Genomic DNA, 16,257 nt, shown 5'->3' on the forward strand with positions numbered 1-16,257 from the left:
AGACAGGCTTACTCTGTTGATGTGTGCCAATGTTAGTGGCGATTGCAAAGTGAAGCCTTTATTGGTGTATCACTCTGAAACTCCCAGAGTGTTCAGGAAAAACAATGTCCTCAAGGCTAATTTGTGTGTGCTGTGGAGGGCAAACAGTAAGGCATGGGTCACTAGGGACTTTTTCTATGACTGGTTACACCATGCATTTGCCCCCACTGTGAAAAATTACCTAATTGAAAAGAAATTAGACCTTAAGTGCCTCCTGGTATTAGACAATGCCCCTGGTCATCCTACAGACTTGGCAGAGCGACTTTCTGGGGACATGAGCTTTGTTAAGGTCAAGTTTTTGCTTCCTAATACCACTCCTCTCCTGCAGCCCATGGACCAGCAGGTCATTTCCAACTTCAAGAAACTGTACACAAAAGCTATGTTTCAAAAGTGCTTTGTAGTGACCACAGAAACTCAACTGACTAAAAGAGTTTTGGAAGGATCACTTTAATATCCTCAATTGTGTAAACCTTATAGGTAAGGCTTGGGAGGGAGTGACTAAGAGGACCTTGAACTCTGCTTGGAAAAAACTGTGGCCAGAATGTGTAGACAAAAGGGATTTTGAAGGATTTGAGGCTGACCCTGAGAAGCCTATGCCAGTTGAGGAATCCATTGTGGCATTGGGGAAGTCCTTGGGATTGGAGGTTAGTGGGGAGGATGTGGAAGAGTTGGTGGAGGAGGACAATGAAGAACTAACCAATGACGAGCTGCTAGATCATCTTCAACAGCAAGAGGCCTACTTCAAAGATTAAGGAAATGTGTGCAATGTGGCTTAAAGTGCAAACCTTTTTTGATGACAATCACCCTAACACAGCTATTGCAAGCTGTGCTGGTGACTATTACACTGACAGTGTTGTGAAACACTTTAGGAATGTCATAAAGGAACAGGAGGTACAGGCCTCTATGGACAGATATGTTGTGCGACAGAAGTCCAGTGACTCGAGCTGGTCCTAGTGGCATTAAAAGAAGAAGGGAAGTAACCCCGGAAAAGGACTTGCTACCTCAAGTCCTAATGGAAGGGGATTCCCCTTCTAAACACTAATACCTCTCCCCTCCCATCCCATCAGTCATCACCAGATCTTCATTAAAGGTAAGTGTCAATTATTGTATTGTTATTGTTGTTATTGTAATTATTCTATTGCATTAAACTTAATATTTCATGTGGTAAAAAATTTTTTTCAGACTTTTGGGTGTCTTGCACGGATTAATTTGATTTCCATTATTTCTTATGAGGAAAATTGATTCGCTTTTCGATATTTTCGGTATTCAATGAGCTCTCAGGAATGGATTAATATCGAATACCGGGGGTCCACTGTATTTACACGCTTACTGAGGTTTTAATACTTGGTGCTGTGTCCTTTACGCTTAATCATGTCCCTCAGCCATGTAGGAAGACTCTCACAAATTCTTGAGGGTTTGGGGAGGTATATTATTCATTGCCTCATGTAGAGCAGTCTACAGCCGCGGAGTAAACTTCCAGTAAACTTTGTTTCACTATTGACCAGAGGTTCTCAATAGGGTTTAGGTCTTTGGAATTGCCTGGCCAGTCATTAAAGAACCTCACTTCACAGTTCTTAAGCCACTGAACTACAGATTTGGTGGTACGACACGGTTTTCCATCCTGCATAAAAACCATAGCCCCACACTTGTCAAACGTCTCAGGTAAATTGTCACACAGTAACTCCAGGTAATTATACTGATTTTTGGGAAGCACAGTGAGTTCACCAACACTGAGCACTGAAACACCCCCAAACCATGAGCGAGTCTGGGTGTTTGGTGGTTCCACAGGTGTAGTGTGGGTCTAGCTGGTCACTGTCTCTGGGCCGGTACACATGTTCACCACGGTTACAGGTGAAGGTGAAGGTTGCTTCATCACTCCAAAGTACTTCAGACCACTGTTGAGGATTCCAGTGAAGATATTTCTTTGCATAATCCAGCCTACATTTCTTCTGTGGCTTGGAGAGGATCAGTTTCTTAACCTGGCGGTAACTACTGTAGCCCAGTTCTGACACACATCTGCTAACAGTTCTTTCAGATACCTCTGAGAGAAGATGTGGGTTCTTTTCTTTCAATTCTCTAGCAGTTATCTTAGGTGTACTCTAACTGCTTCTTTAACACAGTTAGGGTACGAACAGATGTCTACTTTGAGGGGTCAGGCCGGGGTTTGGGAGAAGGTATCTTGACACCACCACCAGCCTTGAAATGTTGCGCCCAGTTCCTCACTGAGAGCTCACACACACCAACATTCTCCACTCTTTCTTTTGTCTTGTGCCCAGCTTTGTGAAGCCCTTTGACTTAAGCTATAGTTTTCAGGTGTTAAAGACTTCCTTTTACCCATAATCAAACATGTATACCCCCAAAACTAAAGGGAACACCGGACAAAAGATGGGGTGGATGATAGACAAAAGTGCAACACTTTCTCTTACCACAGCAGCCATGTGAGAACTGAGGAGCCACTGTGGAGTGTGGTGGCAGGCCATGACATCATACAAATGGCTGCTACCCGGCATAATGCACTGACGAAAAAAAGACCCCACTGTATGGTAGGCCTTTGATTTTCGTCACAGCATTATGCAGGGACACTCACCCGGCATAATGCTGTGACGAGCACTGTAATCACTGTCTTTGCAGAGGCGCTCAGATATGACAGTTTAGATGTCCCTTCAAACTGCCAATATCCCAAATCCCTCCTTTAAAGTGCAGGCATTGTACTTCCCATTTATTTATTTATTTATTTATTTATTAATTAATTTATTTATTTATTTTGTGGCTAATCTCAGGTATTGCATGAGGGAAGCTGCATGGATTCAAGTCATTGCAAATTGTGTGATGATGAGGGTCATCGAGTAGGTGAGAGCTGGCAGACAGATGCTTGTACTATGTGTGAATGTCTTGAGCGTGGCATCAACTGCAACACCAAGGCCTGTCCTAGAGATCCTCACTGTGATAAAGGATATATTCTGGTTGAAGTTAGTGTTCCTTCATTGATATTCAGAGTTTAGTGCACACATATATATAGGTCTTGATACACAGTTACAAGAATTTATGTTTTAAATTTTATTATATTAAACTATTGGTTAACTTAATCCAAGGTTCCTGAATCCGAGGACAGTTGTTGTGGACCAAGTAAGACGTGTGTAGTGGTAGGTGAACCATCTTGTCCAACTCCAACCAGACCAAATAATGAGTGTGGGTATGGGCAACACTGGAAGCTTATTAAGGAATTAAATGAATGTCTTCAATATGCCTGTGTGTGTTTGGAGCCTGAAGACTGCCCAAAACTTATTACTCCTGAGGATACAGATCTTAAACCAGGTAAAGTACTTTTAAATATACAGTATGTACCTTTATATAAAGAATAGGATATTTAGTGACATCTGTAAACAATACAGTATCGTTCCATGGTCTGGAACGATATTGTTCCAGACCATGGAGCTGAACTTTTCTCCAAGCTGAGGGAATGACCACTTCAAATACTTTTTCTCCAGGGTTGATAGACTGATTACATCATCTTTATTTCACTACTACACCTGCTCCCTCTGTTTGACTAATGAAGCTTACTGTGCAGGATAATTCCTCTCCCACATGTCTTGGAACTCCACTGTTTTACACTAGATTTAGCATCACTCTTCAGTACAACCACCCCCACCCATGCTGCCAGTTGCCTCATGGATGTGTACCATATATTTGCTTTCCTCTGTTTATGCTTCTACTTCTGATCTTTTCATTGCCCCACCATATAAATGAAAAAGAAATCTTGTGTTAGTGAAGTTGTCAAGAAGTTAGTGTGAAACTATGCCTCTAGTGAAGACATTAGATGTGATTGAGGCAGTATGTAATGGAGACAGCAAGTGCTCTTGGTATAAGAGAATCACCAGTTTGAGACATTGAAGAGAAAATGAGAGCTTGCATAATGAGTAACACTGACCCTGACTTGCCAAAAAAAATAGGACAGAGATCAGTACATCTAAATAAGACTGACAAAAGCTGAATGAGTGAATTCATCAGAAAACAGAGAAAAGTGCCTCTGCTTAATTTCCTTACCATAAGGAAGGAAGCTCTAGCATACTATAAAACAGTGCAAGCGGTAAATTTTGCAAGTGTTCATCTTGTTCTGAAAGATTTAATTATTTTAAAGTAAGCAGTCATCTGACAGAATACTGAGTGCTTTGGTAAGTCACAACTCTTTGTCAGCCTCAGTCTATTATCCTCAGCAGTTCACTTCATCCACCTCAGCCCAGTAGGGGCACAACTACCCTCTACATTGATGTTAACACCCAGGTTAAATCATCCCATGTAAACTCTATATAAAATGTACCGATCATAATTTTTAATGTGCCCATAACATCTGTGTCCTTTCAAGACCATTGTAAAATAAACATTATACATATTTTAGTTGAGTTAAGACGCTTCAAAAAATAATTGGGTTAATTTTTGAAGTGTCAGGAATGTAACCCAATTTTTTCCATAAATTGTTCACTTCATATGCCATGTTTTCCCGTGTACCTCCAATTTCAGGAACGTAACCCATGCTTCCATTAACTGTGTTTCACTCGAGATGGGAAAATACTAATTAGGAAAACATCAACAGGACAACAATACACCATCTCAAATGAACATGATTTCTCTACCTTCCTTAGAAAAGCTGACATTTCCGTAACAGATTAGATAAGTGTCCTTTACACATATATACGTGTGGTGCGTATAGTGTACGTTACTATTACATTATTGTGCATTTTTTAACTAGCTAATACCAGCTACCTCAAATACTTTTTACTTCTTTTTAATTGCTATTAAATGCTCAAATTTTGTGTTGCAAGTCAAATCTTACACCTAAATTAATGTTCTTCATGGTTGCTACCTGTTCATTTAATTTTGTTTACCACTACTTATTTTAGTCCCATTTATATTGTATGGTGCAATTAGTGTATATACCAATTATATTATTGTGCAATTCCCAGAACTATCATTTACAAGCTAGTACCAACTACCTTATATATTTTTTTTACTTTGTTTAATGCTATTAATTGCTCAAACTTAATACATATTACAAGTCAGATATTACTCATAAATCAATATTATATCATAGTGACTATCTGTCCATTTAACTTTGTTTACCATTACGTACTTAGTTTAGTCCCTTGTATATTTTCTCCTTTATTTTAGCTTTAAATAACTACCTTAGTTCATATATTCACAGTTGTTAAAGTAATCAAGGTGATATTCTCAGGTGCTAAAGTATAATACATTCATTATTTTAATATTATATTCTCTAGCTCCCTTGTTTGATTACCACTTTATTTGTTCACCACTACTTATTTTAGTCCCTTTTATATTGTCTCCTTTATTTTAGCTTTGAAGAACTATCTTAGTTCATATATTTACATTTGTTAAAATAATTCAGGTGCTATTTTTTAGCTTTAGAATATTTACTTTGTCTTATACTAAAGTCTAATTATAGATCCAAAATAAATCTTATGATTACAAGCATTGATCTTAATATTAACCTCCTATTCAATGACTTAAATGAATCAAACAGTAATTGTAATTACTACAGAGCAGAGCAAACAAAGGCACTTGTCAGAGCCAACAACAACATAACTGTCTTTAACTACAATGTCAGATCTTTAAGCAAACATTATGATGACCTCAAAGCATTACTAAATTCCCTGCATGCCAGTGTGTCCGTCATTATTCTCACCGAAACCTGGCTAAAGCCAGATACTACAGACATCTATGCCATCCCTAGTTACACAGCCATACACAACTGTAGGCCAGATCAACAAGGAGGTGGCACAGCTATATACTACTCAGACCAACTAGAATGTGTCACTAATACTTGCACAAGGGATGAACATGGGGAATATCTAATAGCTAAATTCAAATCCAAACACCTACAAAAACCTCTCACAGTGATAAACATCTACAGAGTACCACAGTCAAACATTAGCCATTTTAGTGAAAACCTAGGAAGTATGATAACTGATGCACGCATGAACAAAGATCACTTACTACTCTCAGGTGACTTCAATATAAATCTTCTGCAAGACCAAGACCCACATGTTACTGAATTCGCAAACACTATGAGTAACTGCTTGTTGCTACCAACAGTAACAAAACCTACAAGAATTACAGAGACTAGTGTTTCCCTATTAGACAACATCTGGACCAACACCATATCTCCTTTAAAATCAGGCATAATCACAGATAATACCACAGACCACTACCCTACCTTTCTTATAACCAATCTAGGTAAATTACCCCAAGACACTACTAAAGTAACCTTCAGACTTCATAATGAGGCAGCCATTAATAACTTCACAACAGCAATGACAAACATCAGCTGGCAAACTGAGCTAGAAACCTATACAGATACTGACGAATGTATTAATAATTTTCTAAAAAAGACCCAATACCTCTATAACAAGCACTGCCTTAAAAAAAAAAAACAGATCACAGCTAAGAGACTGAACAGTCCCTTGCTAACACCTAGCATCCTCAAATCCATAAATATAAAGCACCTATACAAAAAACAGTACAGAATGGGTCACATAACCAGAGACCAAACAAAACGTTACTCATCACTCCTAACCGGCCTGATAAGAAGGGCAAAAAACTTGTATTATGAGAACAGATTATCCAACCTAAAAGGTGGTATAAAAAAGACCTGAAAAACCCTATCTGAAATTCTAGGAACAAAAAAGATATCAGGAAACAGAACAATCACACTAACAAAACCAGATGAACCCCAACTCCCACCAACTGAAACAGCAAACAGACTCAATGTTTTCTTCTCCACCATAGGAAAAAAAACCTTGCCGATAAAATCCCAAGCTCAAATACCCCACCCAATGAATACCTCACTGGCAACTACCCGAACACACTGTTCCTAGCTCCGATTAACCCAACAGAAGTCTCCCTTATTATCAACACACTAAAAAACAAGACAGGAGATTTAAAAACCTTACCACCCTTTATATACAAAAAAGCTTTGCAAGTGCTGTCACCAATCATTGCAACACTCTTTAACAAATCCATCGAATCCTCTACCTTCCCCACAGTTCTCAAAATAGCGAGGGTCACCCCAATACATAAAGGAGGAGATCAAACAGACTTGAATAACTATAGGCCAGTATCCAACTTACACCAGTGTCAGGGGCCCGAGACTGTTCAACTGCCTCCCAGCACACATAAGGGGGATTACCAACAGACCCCTGGCAGTCTTCAAGCTGGCACTGGACAAGCACCTAAAGTCAGTTCCGGATCAGCCGGGCTGTGGCTCGTATGTTGGTTTGCGTGCAGCCAGCAGCAACAGCCTGGTTGATCAGGCTCTGATCCACCAGGAGGCCTGGTCTCAGACCGGGCCGCGGGGGCGTTGACCCCCGGAACTCTCTCCAGGTAAACTCCAGGTAAAACACCCTCTCTCTAAAATCTTTGAAAAATTAATTCATAAGCGAATCTATTCCTACCTCATCTCCCACAACATACTCAACCCCTGTCAGTTTGGGTTCAGGCCTAATAAAAATATGAATGATGCTACTATACACATGCTAGAACTAATATACACTGCACTCGAGAAAAAAGAAGTCCCATTGGGGATCTTCATTAATTTACGCAAAGCTTTTGATACAGTTGACCATGATTTGCTGCACATAAAATTGTCTCACTATGGTATAAGAGAGCACTCCCTCAACTACCTAAAGTTGTACCTTAGCACCAGAAGCCAATATGTGTACACAAATGGAGCAAACTCTTCCACACAGCCAATTACAGTTGGTGTCCCAAAGGGAAGTGTCCTTGGCCCTCTTCTCTTTCTCATTTACATAAATGACCTACCAAATGCGTCGCAACTACTCAAACCCACACTATTTGCAGATGACACTACATACATCTTCTCTCACCCAAGCCCAGTCATGCTAGCCAATACTGTAAATACCGAATTACAGAAAATATCTACCTGGATGATGATTAACAAACTTACTCTCAATATTGGCAAAACCTACTTCATACAGTTTGGAAACAGAACTACAATTGTCCTCCTTAACATAATGATAAACGGATCACCTATCACAAAGCTCACAGACGGAAAATTCTTAGGAACCCACCTCAATAATAGACTCAAATTTCAAACACATATACAACATATTTCCAAGAAAATCTCCAAGACCGTAGGCATACTATCAAAGATACGGTACTATGTTCCACAGTCAGCCCTCCTGGCCCTATATCACTCACTCATTTACCCCTATCTCACCTATGGAATTTGTGCATGGGGCTCAACAACAATAAACCATCTCAAATCATTAATTACCCAACAAAAGGCTGCAGTCAGAATGATAACAAATTCCCACTACAAGCAGCATACTCAACCAATATTCAAAACTCTAAACTTACTCACCGTACAAAACATCCATACTTATTATTGTACCTACTACATACATAGAACACTTAACTCAGATATAAACCCTCCCCTCAAACTTCTTACCAACCTCAACAGAACACATGACCACAACATAAGGCACAGACCACTCTTTGATGTTCCTCGTTGTTACGTTGGTTTGTATCTTATTACCTTGATGGTAAGGTTCTCACTACATGTTCTAGTGTGGGGTAGCTTTTACTTAATGGTCTTATTTGTCTAGGGGTAATACTTACATCATGGCTGATCATCCTGAGTGTCTCTGATACCCTTTCACCAGCCCTCTTCACAGGTTATGTAAACTACTACTATAAAAATATAACTGTATTCTCAATAGATATGTACAGAATATACAATTACAGCCTCACATTTTCAAAACAACGATCTACACACTGCATAGCTGTTCTCCCACATGGTGTACCTTATTAACTTTTGTCCTTCTCTCTTGACATAACTCTGGCTAACCAGTGTTTTGACACACTTTAGTCACCCTGGGTATGGTGGCCACAACTTAAATTATAAAAACTCACCCCTGGAGCACACATGATGCCCCAAAAGATAGGAGAAGGATCCAGAGATCCTGCCAGGTTGAAGGTCAGCCACAGAGAGAGAGAGAGTCAGAGAGAGGGAGAGAGAGAGAAGCCTACCTAAGCTCCTCCCACCAAAACAAAAGACTGTTGCCAAGCACAATTCTCCAGTTACCACAATTCTACCACCTCTTAACTTTACTTTTACAAAAAGAAATACAACTTTATAAACTACTTATTTAAATTGTGTGTTTATGTGTCTATAGTATAACCTATTATATTGAGAAAAATAGGTTTGACCCAGCTGCCTCTCAGTCATAAGGTTGATCAGTCCTTCTGACATTTAGAGCAAAGTCCCCATCAATTCAATATAATTAGGTATTCCAGAGTAACTGTTACTTATAAATACATGTTGGGTCCTATAGCCCCATAACACTCGTGTCCACCTCACACTATGTAAAAATGCAGTGCACATAAAAGGGCCAAAAATCTGGAATTCATTACCTGTGAATATAAAAGAAACACTGTTTATCGATTCAAGACTCTTCTTAAAAACCACTTACTCACTAACAGCTAAATAAATACTGATTAACTGTACCTCATAAATGTATAACCTGTGACCCAATCAAACTATGTTTTTTTGTAATTACATTACCTAATAGAATACTCCATTCTCTTGAATGCTCAGTAACTCATCAAAGGTGCTACAAATTTGTACAACTATATAGCCTCTTATTTGAAATACTCATTTGTACTTCATTACAGTTAGTAGGTTGGTAGACAGCAACCACCCAGGGAGGTACTACCGTTCTGCCAAGTGAGTGTAAAACGAAAGCCTGTAATTGTTTTACATGATGGTAGTATTGCTGGTGTCCATTTTTCTGTCTCATAAACATGCAAAGTTTCGGGTACATCTTACTACCTCTACTTATACTTAGGTCACACTACACATACATGTACAAGCATATATGTATATACACACCCCTCTGGGTTTCTTCTATTTTCTTACTAGTTCTTGTTCTTGTTTATTTCCTCTTACCTCCATGGGGAAGTGGAACAGAATTCTTCCTCCGTAAGCCATGCGTGTTGTAAGAGGCGACTAAAATGCCAGGAGCAAGGGGCTAGTAACCCCTTCTCCTGTATATATTACTAAATGAAAAAGGAGAAACTTTCGTTTTTCCTTTTGGGCCACCCTGCCTCGGTGGGATACAGCTGGTGCGTTGAAAGAAAGATAGATTTGTACTTCATGTTGTAATGTGTTTACTGTATTTTTACCACTGAATATATCATTGCTTAGTTAATCTTAAGTTAATTTTAAGCCTGCCCACAATGCTCTGCATACAAGGGGCTTTTGGTATGTACACCCAACCACTGTATTTCTTTTGTACAACTATGTATCATGTCCAAATAATAATAAATAAATAAATAAATCCTAGGTAGTAGGTTGGTAGACAGCAACCGCCCAGGGAGGTACTACCGTCCTGCCAAGTGAGTGTAAAACGAAAGCCTGTGATTGTTTTACATGATGGTAGGATTGCTGGTGTCCTTTTTTCTGTCTCATGAACATGCAAGATTTCAGGTACATCTTGCTACTTCTACTTACACTTAGGTCACACTACACATACATGTACAAGCGTATATATACATACCCCTCTGGGTTTTCTTTTATTTTCTTTCTAGTTCTTGTTCTTGTTTATTTCCTCTTATCTCCATGGGGAAGTGGAACAGAATTCTTCCTCCGTACGCCATGCGTGTTGTAAGAGGCAACTGAAATGCCGGGAGCAAGGGGCTAGTAACCCCTTCTCCTGTATATATTACTAAATGTAAAAGGAGAAACTTTTGTTTTTCCTTTTGGGCCACCCCGCCTCGGTGGGATACGGCTGATGTGTTGAAAGAAAGAAAGAAATAAATAAATAAACAAATTTTTTCCTACAGATTCATCAGTACTGCAATACTTCAGCTTGGAAATAAATGGTATAAAATACTGACACAATAGAAATATAAACACATAAGCAGTATAATGTGATCCTTTATTGACAACGCTTCACCCACACAGTGGGCTTTATCAAGTCACAAACAGATCTACCTGGGTGAAAGGTACATGAGTATTTATAGGAAGGAGTCAGGTGGCAAATGCTGATTGGACAAGTATATGAGTAGACCTTCTGCAGTGTTCCTCCATTCTTATGTGGGATAGCGATAAAAGAAGTTTCTTAGCAAGGGGTTCAGCTATCTTATAGAAGCCATTGTTTTGATTGAAGTTGTTGAATATACAGATAAGTGATGATTCCAGGATACTTCAGTATTGAGTCTTGTCTTCTCTGGCGATAAGTCTTGCATTTCTGTAGTTGTGGTTGTGGTTCTGTGGTTGTGTGAATTTCAGTGTTGAACACAGGCATTCCTTGAATCGTCAGATCTGCCCGCATACTGGTGTTCTGACATACATGTTTGGAGGTCTCTGGATGTTTTGCCCACGCATAATTTACTGCAGTCATTACAAGGGATTATGTATACACCTGCAGAGGATTGAGGCTTGTCTTGTCTATTACTGGTAATGTCCTTGATGGTGGTGGATGTGGAGGTAGATACTTGGAATGAGGTATTGGAAAAATGTTGGAAATGTGTTTGGCAATGGGGTTGGTGGGGAGAATTATGTATCTTCTCAGCAGTGTCTTTTCTGGGTATGTTAAAGAGCAATGGGGTTGGTGGGGAGAATTATGTATCTTCTCAGCAGTGTCTTTTCTGGGTATGTTAAAGAAGACACTGCCGAGAAGAGATACATAGTCCTCCCCACCAACTCCATTGCCAAACATGTTTCCAACATCTTTTCCAATACCTCATTCCAAATATCTACCTCCACATTCACCACCGTCAAGGACATTACCAGTAACAGACAGGACAAGCTTCAATCCTCTGCAGGGGTATACATAATCAATTGTACGTAATGACTGCAGCAAATTATACGTGGGCGAAACATCCAGAGACCTTCAAACACGTATTTCAGAACACCCGTATGCAGGCAGATCTAATGATTCAAGAAATACCTGTGTTCAACACTGAAATTCACACAACCATTTAATCAACTACAGAAACCCAAGACTTATCGCCAGAGACGACAAGACTCAATACCAAAGTATCCTGGAATCATCACTTATCTGTATATCCAACAACTTCAACCAAAACAACAGCTTCTATAACATAGCTGAACCCCTCACCAAGAAACTTCTTTATCGCTATCCCACATAAAAACATAAGAATGGAGGAACACTGCAGAGGTCTACTCATATATTTGTCCAATCTCTTTTTAAAGCTACCCAAGGTCCTAGACTCTATCACCCTACTCGGAAGATGGTCACATGCAGCATTCTCCACCTGACTGCTTCCTATAAATACTCACGTACCTTTCAACCAGGTAGATCTGTTTGTGACTTGATAAAGCCCACTGTGTGGGCAAAACGTTGTCAATAAAGGATCACATTATACTACTTATGTGTTTATATTTCCAGTACTTCAGCTTTCTTTGCTGTTTCTGTTCTGGTATTTCTGTTTTTCTTTGTAGAACCTTCTGGTAATATTCCTTGTAAGTTCCTAAATTTCTTGTAATCTCCTGTCCTCTACTTTGGCCTCTATTCTTCATTTCCCATACTTCTGTGTGGCGGCATAATCTAACTTTTTCTTTTTCCATTAAGAAAGTTGAAAGTGAACATAGATAAGATTAAAGTGATGAGGGTATCAAATGAGTTAAGTAAAGAAAGACTGGATATCACAGTGGAGGGAGAGAGTATGGACGAAGTGAACAGATATTTGAAAGATTTGTCAGCAGATGAGGTTTATGAAGGACAAAGTTAACCATAGAACTGATGACAGAAAAAAGGTGAATGGTGCATTGAGGTGTCTGTGGAGACAAAAAAAAATCATTATCCATGGTGGCAAAGAAGGGAATATACGAGAGTATAGTGGTACCAACACTCTTATATGGGTATGAAGCATGGGTTGTAAATGCCGCAGCGAGGAGGAGGGGGAGGAGGCTGGAGGCAGTGGAGATGTCGTGTCTAAGGGCAATGTGTGGTGTAAATATTATGCAGAGAATAGTTGTATGGAAATTAGGAAGAGGTGTGGAGTTACAAAAAGTATTATTCAGAGAGCTGAAGAGAAGTTATTGAGGTGGTTTGGTCATTTAGAGAGGAGGGATCAAATTACTACGACTTGGAGGGTGTATAAATCTGTTTGTGGAAGGGAGGAGGGGCAGGGGTCATCCTAGGAAAAGTTGGAGGGAGAGGATAAGAGAGGTTTTGTGTTCGAGGGGCCTGGACATGCAGTAGACATGTGAGTGTTAAAAATAGGAGTGAATGGAGACGAATGGCTTTGGGGACCTGACGAGCTGTTGGAGTGTGAGCAGGGTAAGGGATTTAGGGAAACTGATTAGTCAGACTTGAATCCTGGAGGTGGGAAGTACAATGCCTACATTTTGAAGGAGGGGTTTGAGATATTGGCTGTTTGGAGTGACATCTGGGCACCTCTGCAAAGACAGTGATTATGTGTGAATGATGGTGAAAGTGTTTTTCTTATTTGGGTCACCCTGCCTTGGTGGGAGATGGCCAGCTTGTTGAAAAAAAAAATAATAATAATTTTTCTTTCAGCACGATAGTACAGAGATGAGTGACATTTACGTGTGCAAGAAGCCCATTGTTATTTTGAGCATTATTGTAACTTTTTATGACTGGTCAAATTCTGTATTTTGTACTACAGTAGTACTGATGGGTGATCTAAAATACTTGTACTGAATCATCTTATTTTTTCCTGCATCAGGGGAGAACTGGATACTAGATGACACTGGATGCTGTCCCAGACACACTATAAAATGTACTGGAGAATGTCCAGAGGTTGTGTGTCCAGAATTTCATGTTGTGACAGAAGAATCAGCAAAGGAGGAAGAGTGTTGCCCCAAGACTAAGTGTGGTATGGTCTTTAATTTTTGTATGTAAAGCATTGACACTTATTGTTTGCTTACTTTACTTTTTTCGATGGAGGTGTTTCTAAGTTAACTTCATATAGTATAACTTGTGAATATAACTAATAATTTTATTGATTTGTAGCTCAGTTACCATATTTCACTAGATGATGTTTTGTAATTTTAAGTTGATAATAATAATAATACCTGGTAATAGGTTACTCTCATTTATGTGAACTGGTCAGAACTGGGAATTTTGGGGTTAATTAGTTTTTACAACTAATCATGGTAGGGACAGCTACATTCCAGAGTATCATTCCATGTAATGATTGACAGTAGGGACAGCTGCATCACAGATCATCTTACCATGTAATAATTGACAGCAGGGACAGCTGCATTCCAGATCATCATATGATGTAATGATTTCATTGATACATACATTTATCATTCTTTTTATATAGCAGCAATATACAATATTTTAGAAAACTTGAATTGCCAGAAAATGTTCATTTTGTGTTTCTAATAATTTTAAATATTTTGTTTTAGAGCCTCCAGTTGATGCCTGCATTTATGATTACCAGTATTATATTGATCCCAGTGGTTTTGAGCAACTCATGAATTCCTCAGAACCTTCTAAGAAACAAGTACATAAGGTAAACACTTATCCATTTTTTATTTTTAATGTTTTATCTGAGATAAACTAATATATATTTTCTCTCTTTTTTTATTTACACTGGAGCATTTCACATCTTGACCCTAGCAATAGCGTACGTTGAAATTAATGCATAGATATTGTACTGCTGTTTTAAAGGTATACATTTTTTTTTTCAACAAACTGGCCCCATCCCACCATGGCAGGGTGGCCCAAAAAGAAAAACGAAAGTTTCTCTTTTTAAATTTAGTAAAAAGGTATAGATATTAATGCAAAACTGCACTTGTCATGTATATATTATAGTGTGAGCCTTTTTTTTATATATCTTTTAGCTTCAGACTTGCCAGAGTTGTTGTATGTACATGTCATGGACCTTACTATATGATTATAGTATATTTACTTTATTACTGTATTAAGCAGCATACATTATATAGTCATGTGTGATGCACCTGAGATCACCTTCTAAATGTACTTGGGCCAAGACATGAATGGTCACTGATATTGATGTCCTTAAGTAAGGTATTGCTCAAGTACCTCAAAACAGTAAAATAACTGTCTTTAGGGTGACCACAAAGCTGAGTCAGGTGGAGACTTTGCATACATTAGTTTTGTACATAAGAGTAAGGCCAACAACATTTCTATTGTGATGGAGGCTCTGCTCAAATTATAGATCTATCTATGATCATCTACATTACTGGAGTGAAAGATAGTGTAGAATAAACCCACTGAAGAGCAGGGAGATCATGGGTACAATGAGAGAACACTTGTTTCAATATTCATAGCCCAAGACTCTTCAACATTTTACCAGCATTTGCTGGTAAAATGTTCAAATAGTAATGTAATGAAGAAATAAATTTTCAGGAAACTGACAGCTTCCCTCTACAAGTGCTGGATCATTGTAATAACTATGTGGGCCTGAGGACAGCTAGTAAACTTCTTGGTTGGTTAGGCAGTCAACAGGGAAGCCTGGTCTAAGGCTTGGCTGCAAGGGTATAAGAGCTCTCAAAAATAGTTACAAATAAAACAAAGGTAGAGGTCACAAATAGAATGAGGAGCAGGTCATTCAAGACTAGCAGACACTGCTCTTCAGAAAGCTTGGTTTGTGCCTTAACACTGTTTTTATTCAATGATGCAAAAACTTTGGGAAAACATACAAAGACCTAGCAGAAGGTTTATTGTTGCTTTTGAGAATTGGGGAGCACCCAGTGACCTTTTGTGCATATATTGAACTAGGAGTTTTACCCATGACTGTTTACAAGATAACTGTACTATGCAGCATTACTGTAGACCCCTTAGTGACTGCTTCTTGATACCTGATGAAAGTGAACATCCTTGAGTGTTGCTGGCTATGAGAAATATAAGAAGTAGCATATAGTATGTTTTATGTTCTTGACTGCCTTACTTTTAAGGTTTTTACATTTATCAGTGAGTTATATTTTATCCTGACCCTGAGAATTGTGCAGAAGGTTATCAACGAATTATGCATTATTTTCCCTGGAAGTATCTTCCCACACAAACATATAATTATCTTGTTAATCTTAGGATTGCGCTTGCAATCAGGAATATTTTTGTACAAAAGGTTGTAATTCTTTTTTCTATACTGGTGACCAACTAAGAACCCATTCATGCTTCCACTCATCTTTATAGGCCTCATTAAAAATGATCTTGC

General features: G+C 38.8%; 1 protein-coding gene across 1 annotated transcript in view; it reads left to right on the top strand.

Annotated features, from left to right (window-relative positions):
- LOC128697360 (hemocytin) overlaps window positions 1-16,257 on the top strand; it is a 444,623-nt gene that overhangs the window by 397,174 nt on the left and 31,192 nt on the right. Inside the window, exons 80-83 of the mRNA XM_070093851.1 lie at window positions 2,820-3,008; window positions 3,132-3,354; window positions 13,795-13,944; window positions 14,483-14,589. Coding sequence (XP_069949952.1) covers window positions 2,820-3,008; window positions 3,132-3,354; window positions 13,795-13,944; window positions 14,483-14,589 — 669 coding nt within the window. The remainder of the gene's footprint in view (window positions 1-2,819; window positions 3,009-3,131; window positions 3,355-13,794; window positions 13,945-14,482; window positions 14,590-16,257) is intronic.

This window comes from Cherax quadricarinatus, chromosome 44, assembly GCF_038502225.1.
Source record: "Cherax quadricarinatus isolate ZL_2023a chromosome 44, ASM3850222v1, whole genome shotgun sequence".
Taxonomy (NCBI): domain Eukaryota; kingdom Metazoa; phylum Arthropoda; class Malacostraca; order Decapoda; family Parastacidae; genus Cherax; species Cherax quadricarinatus.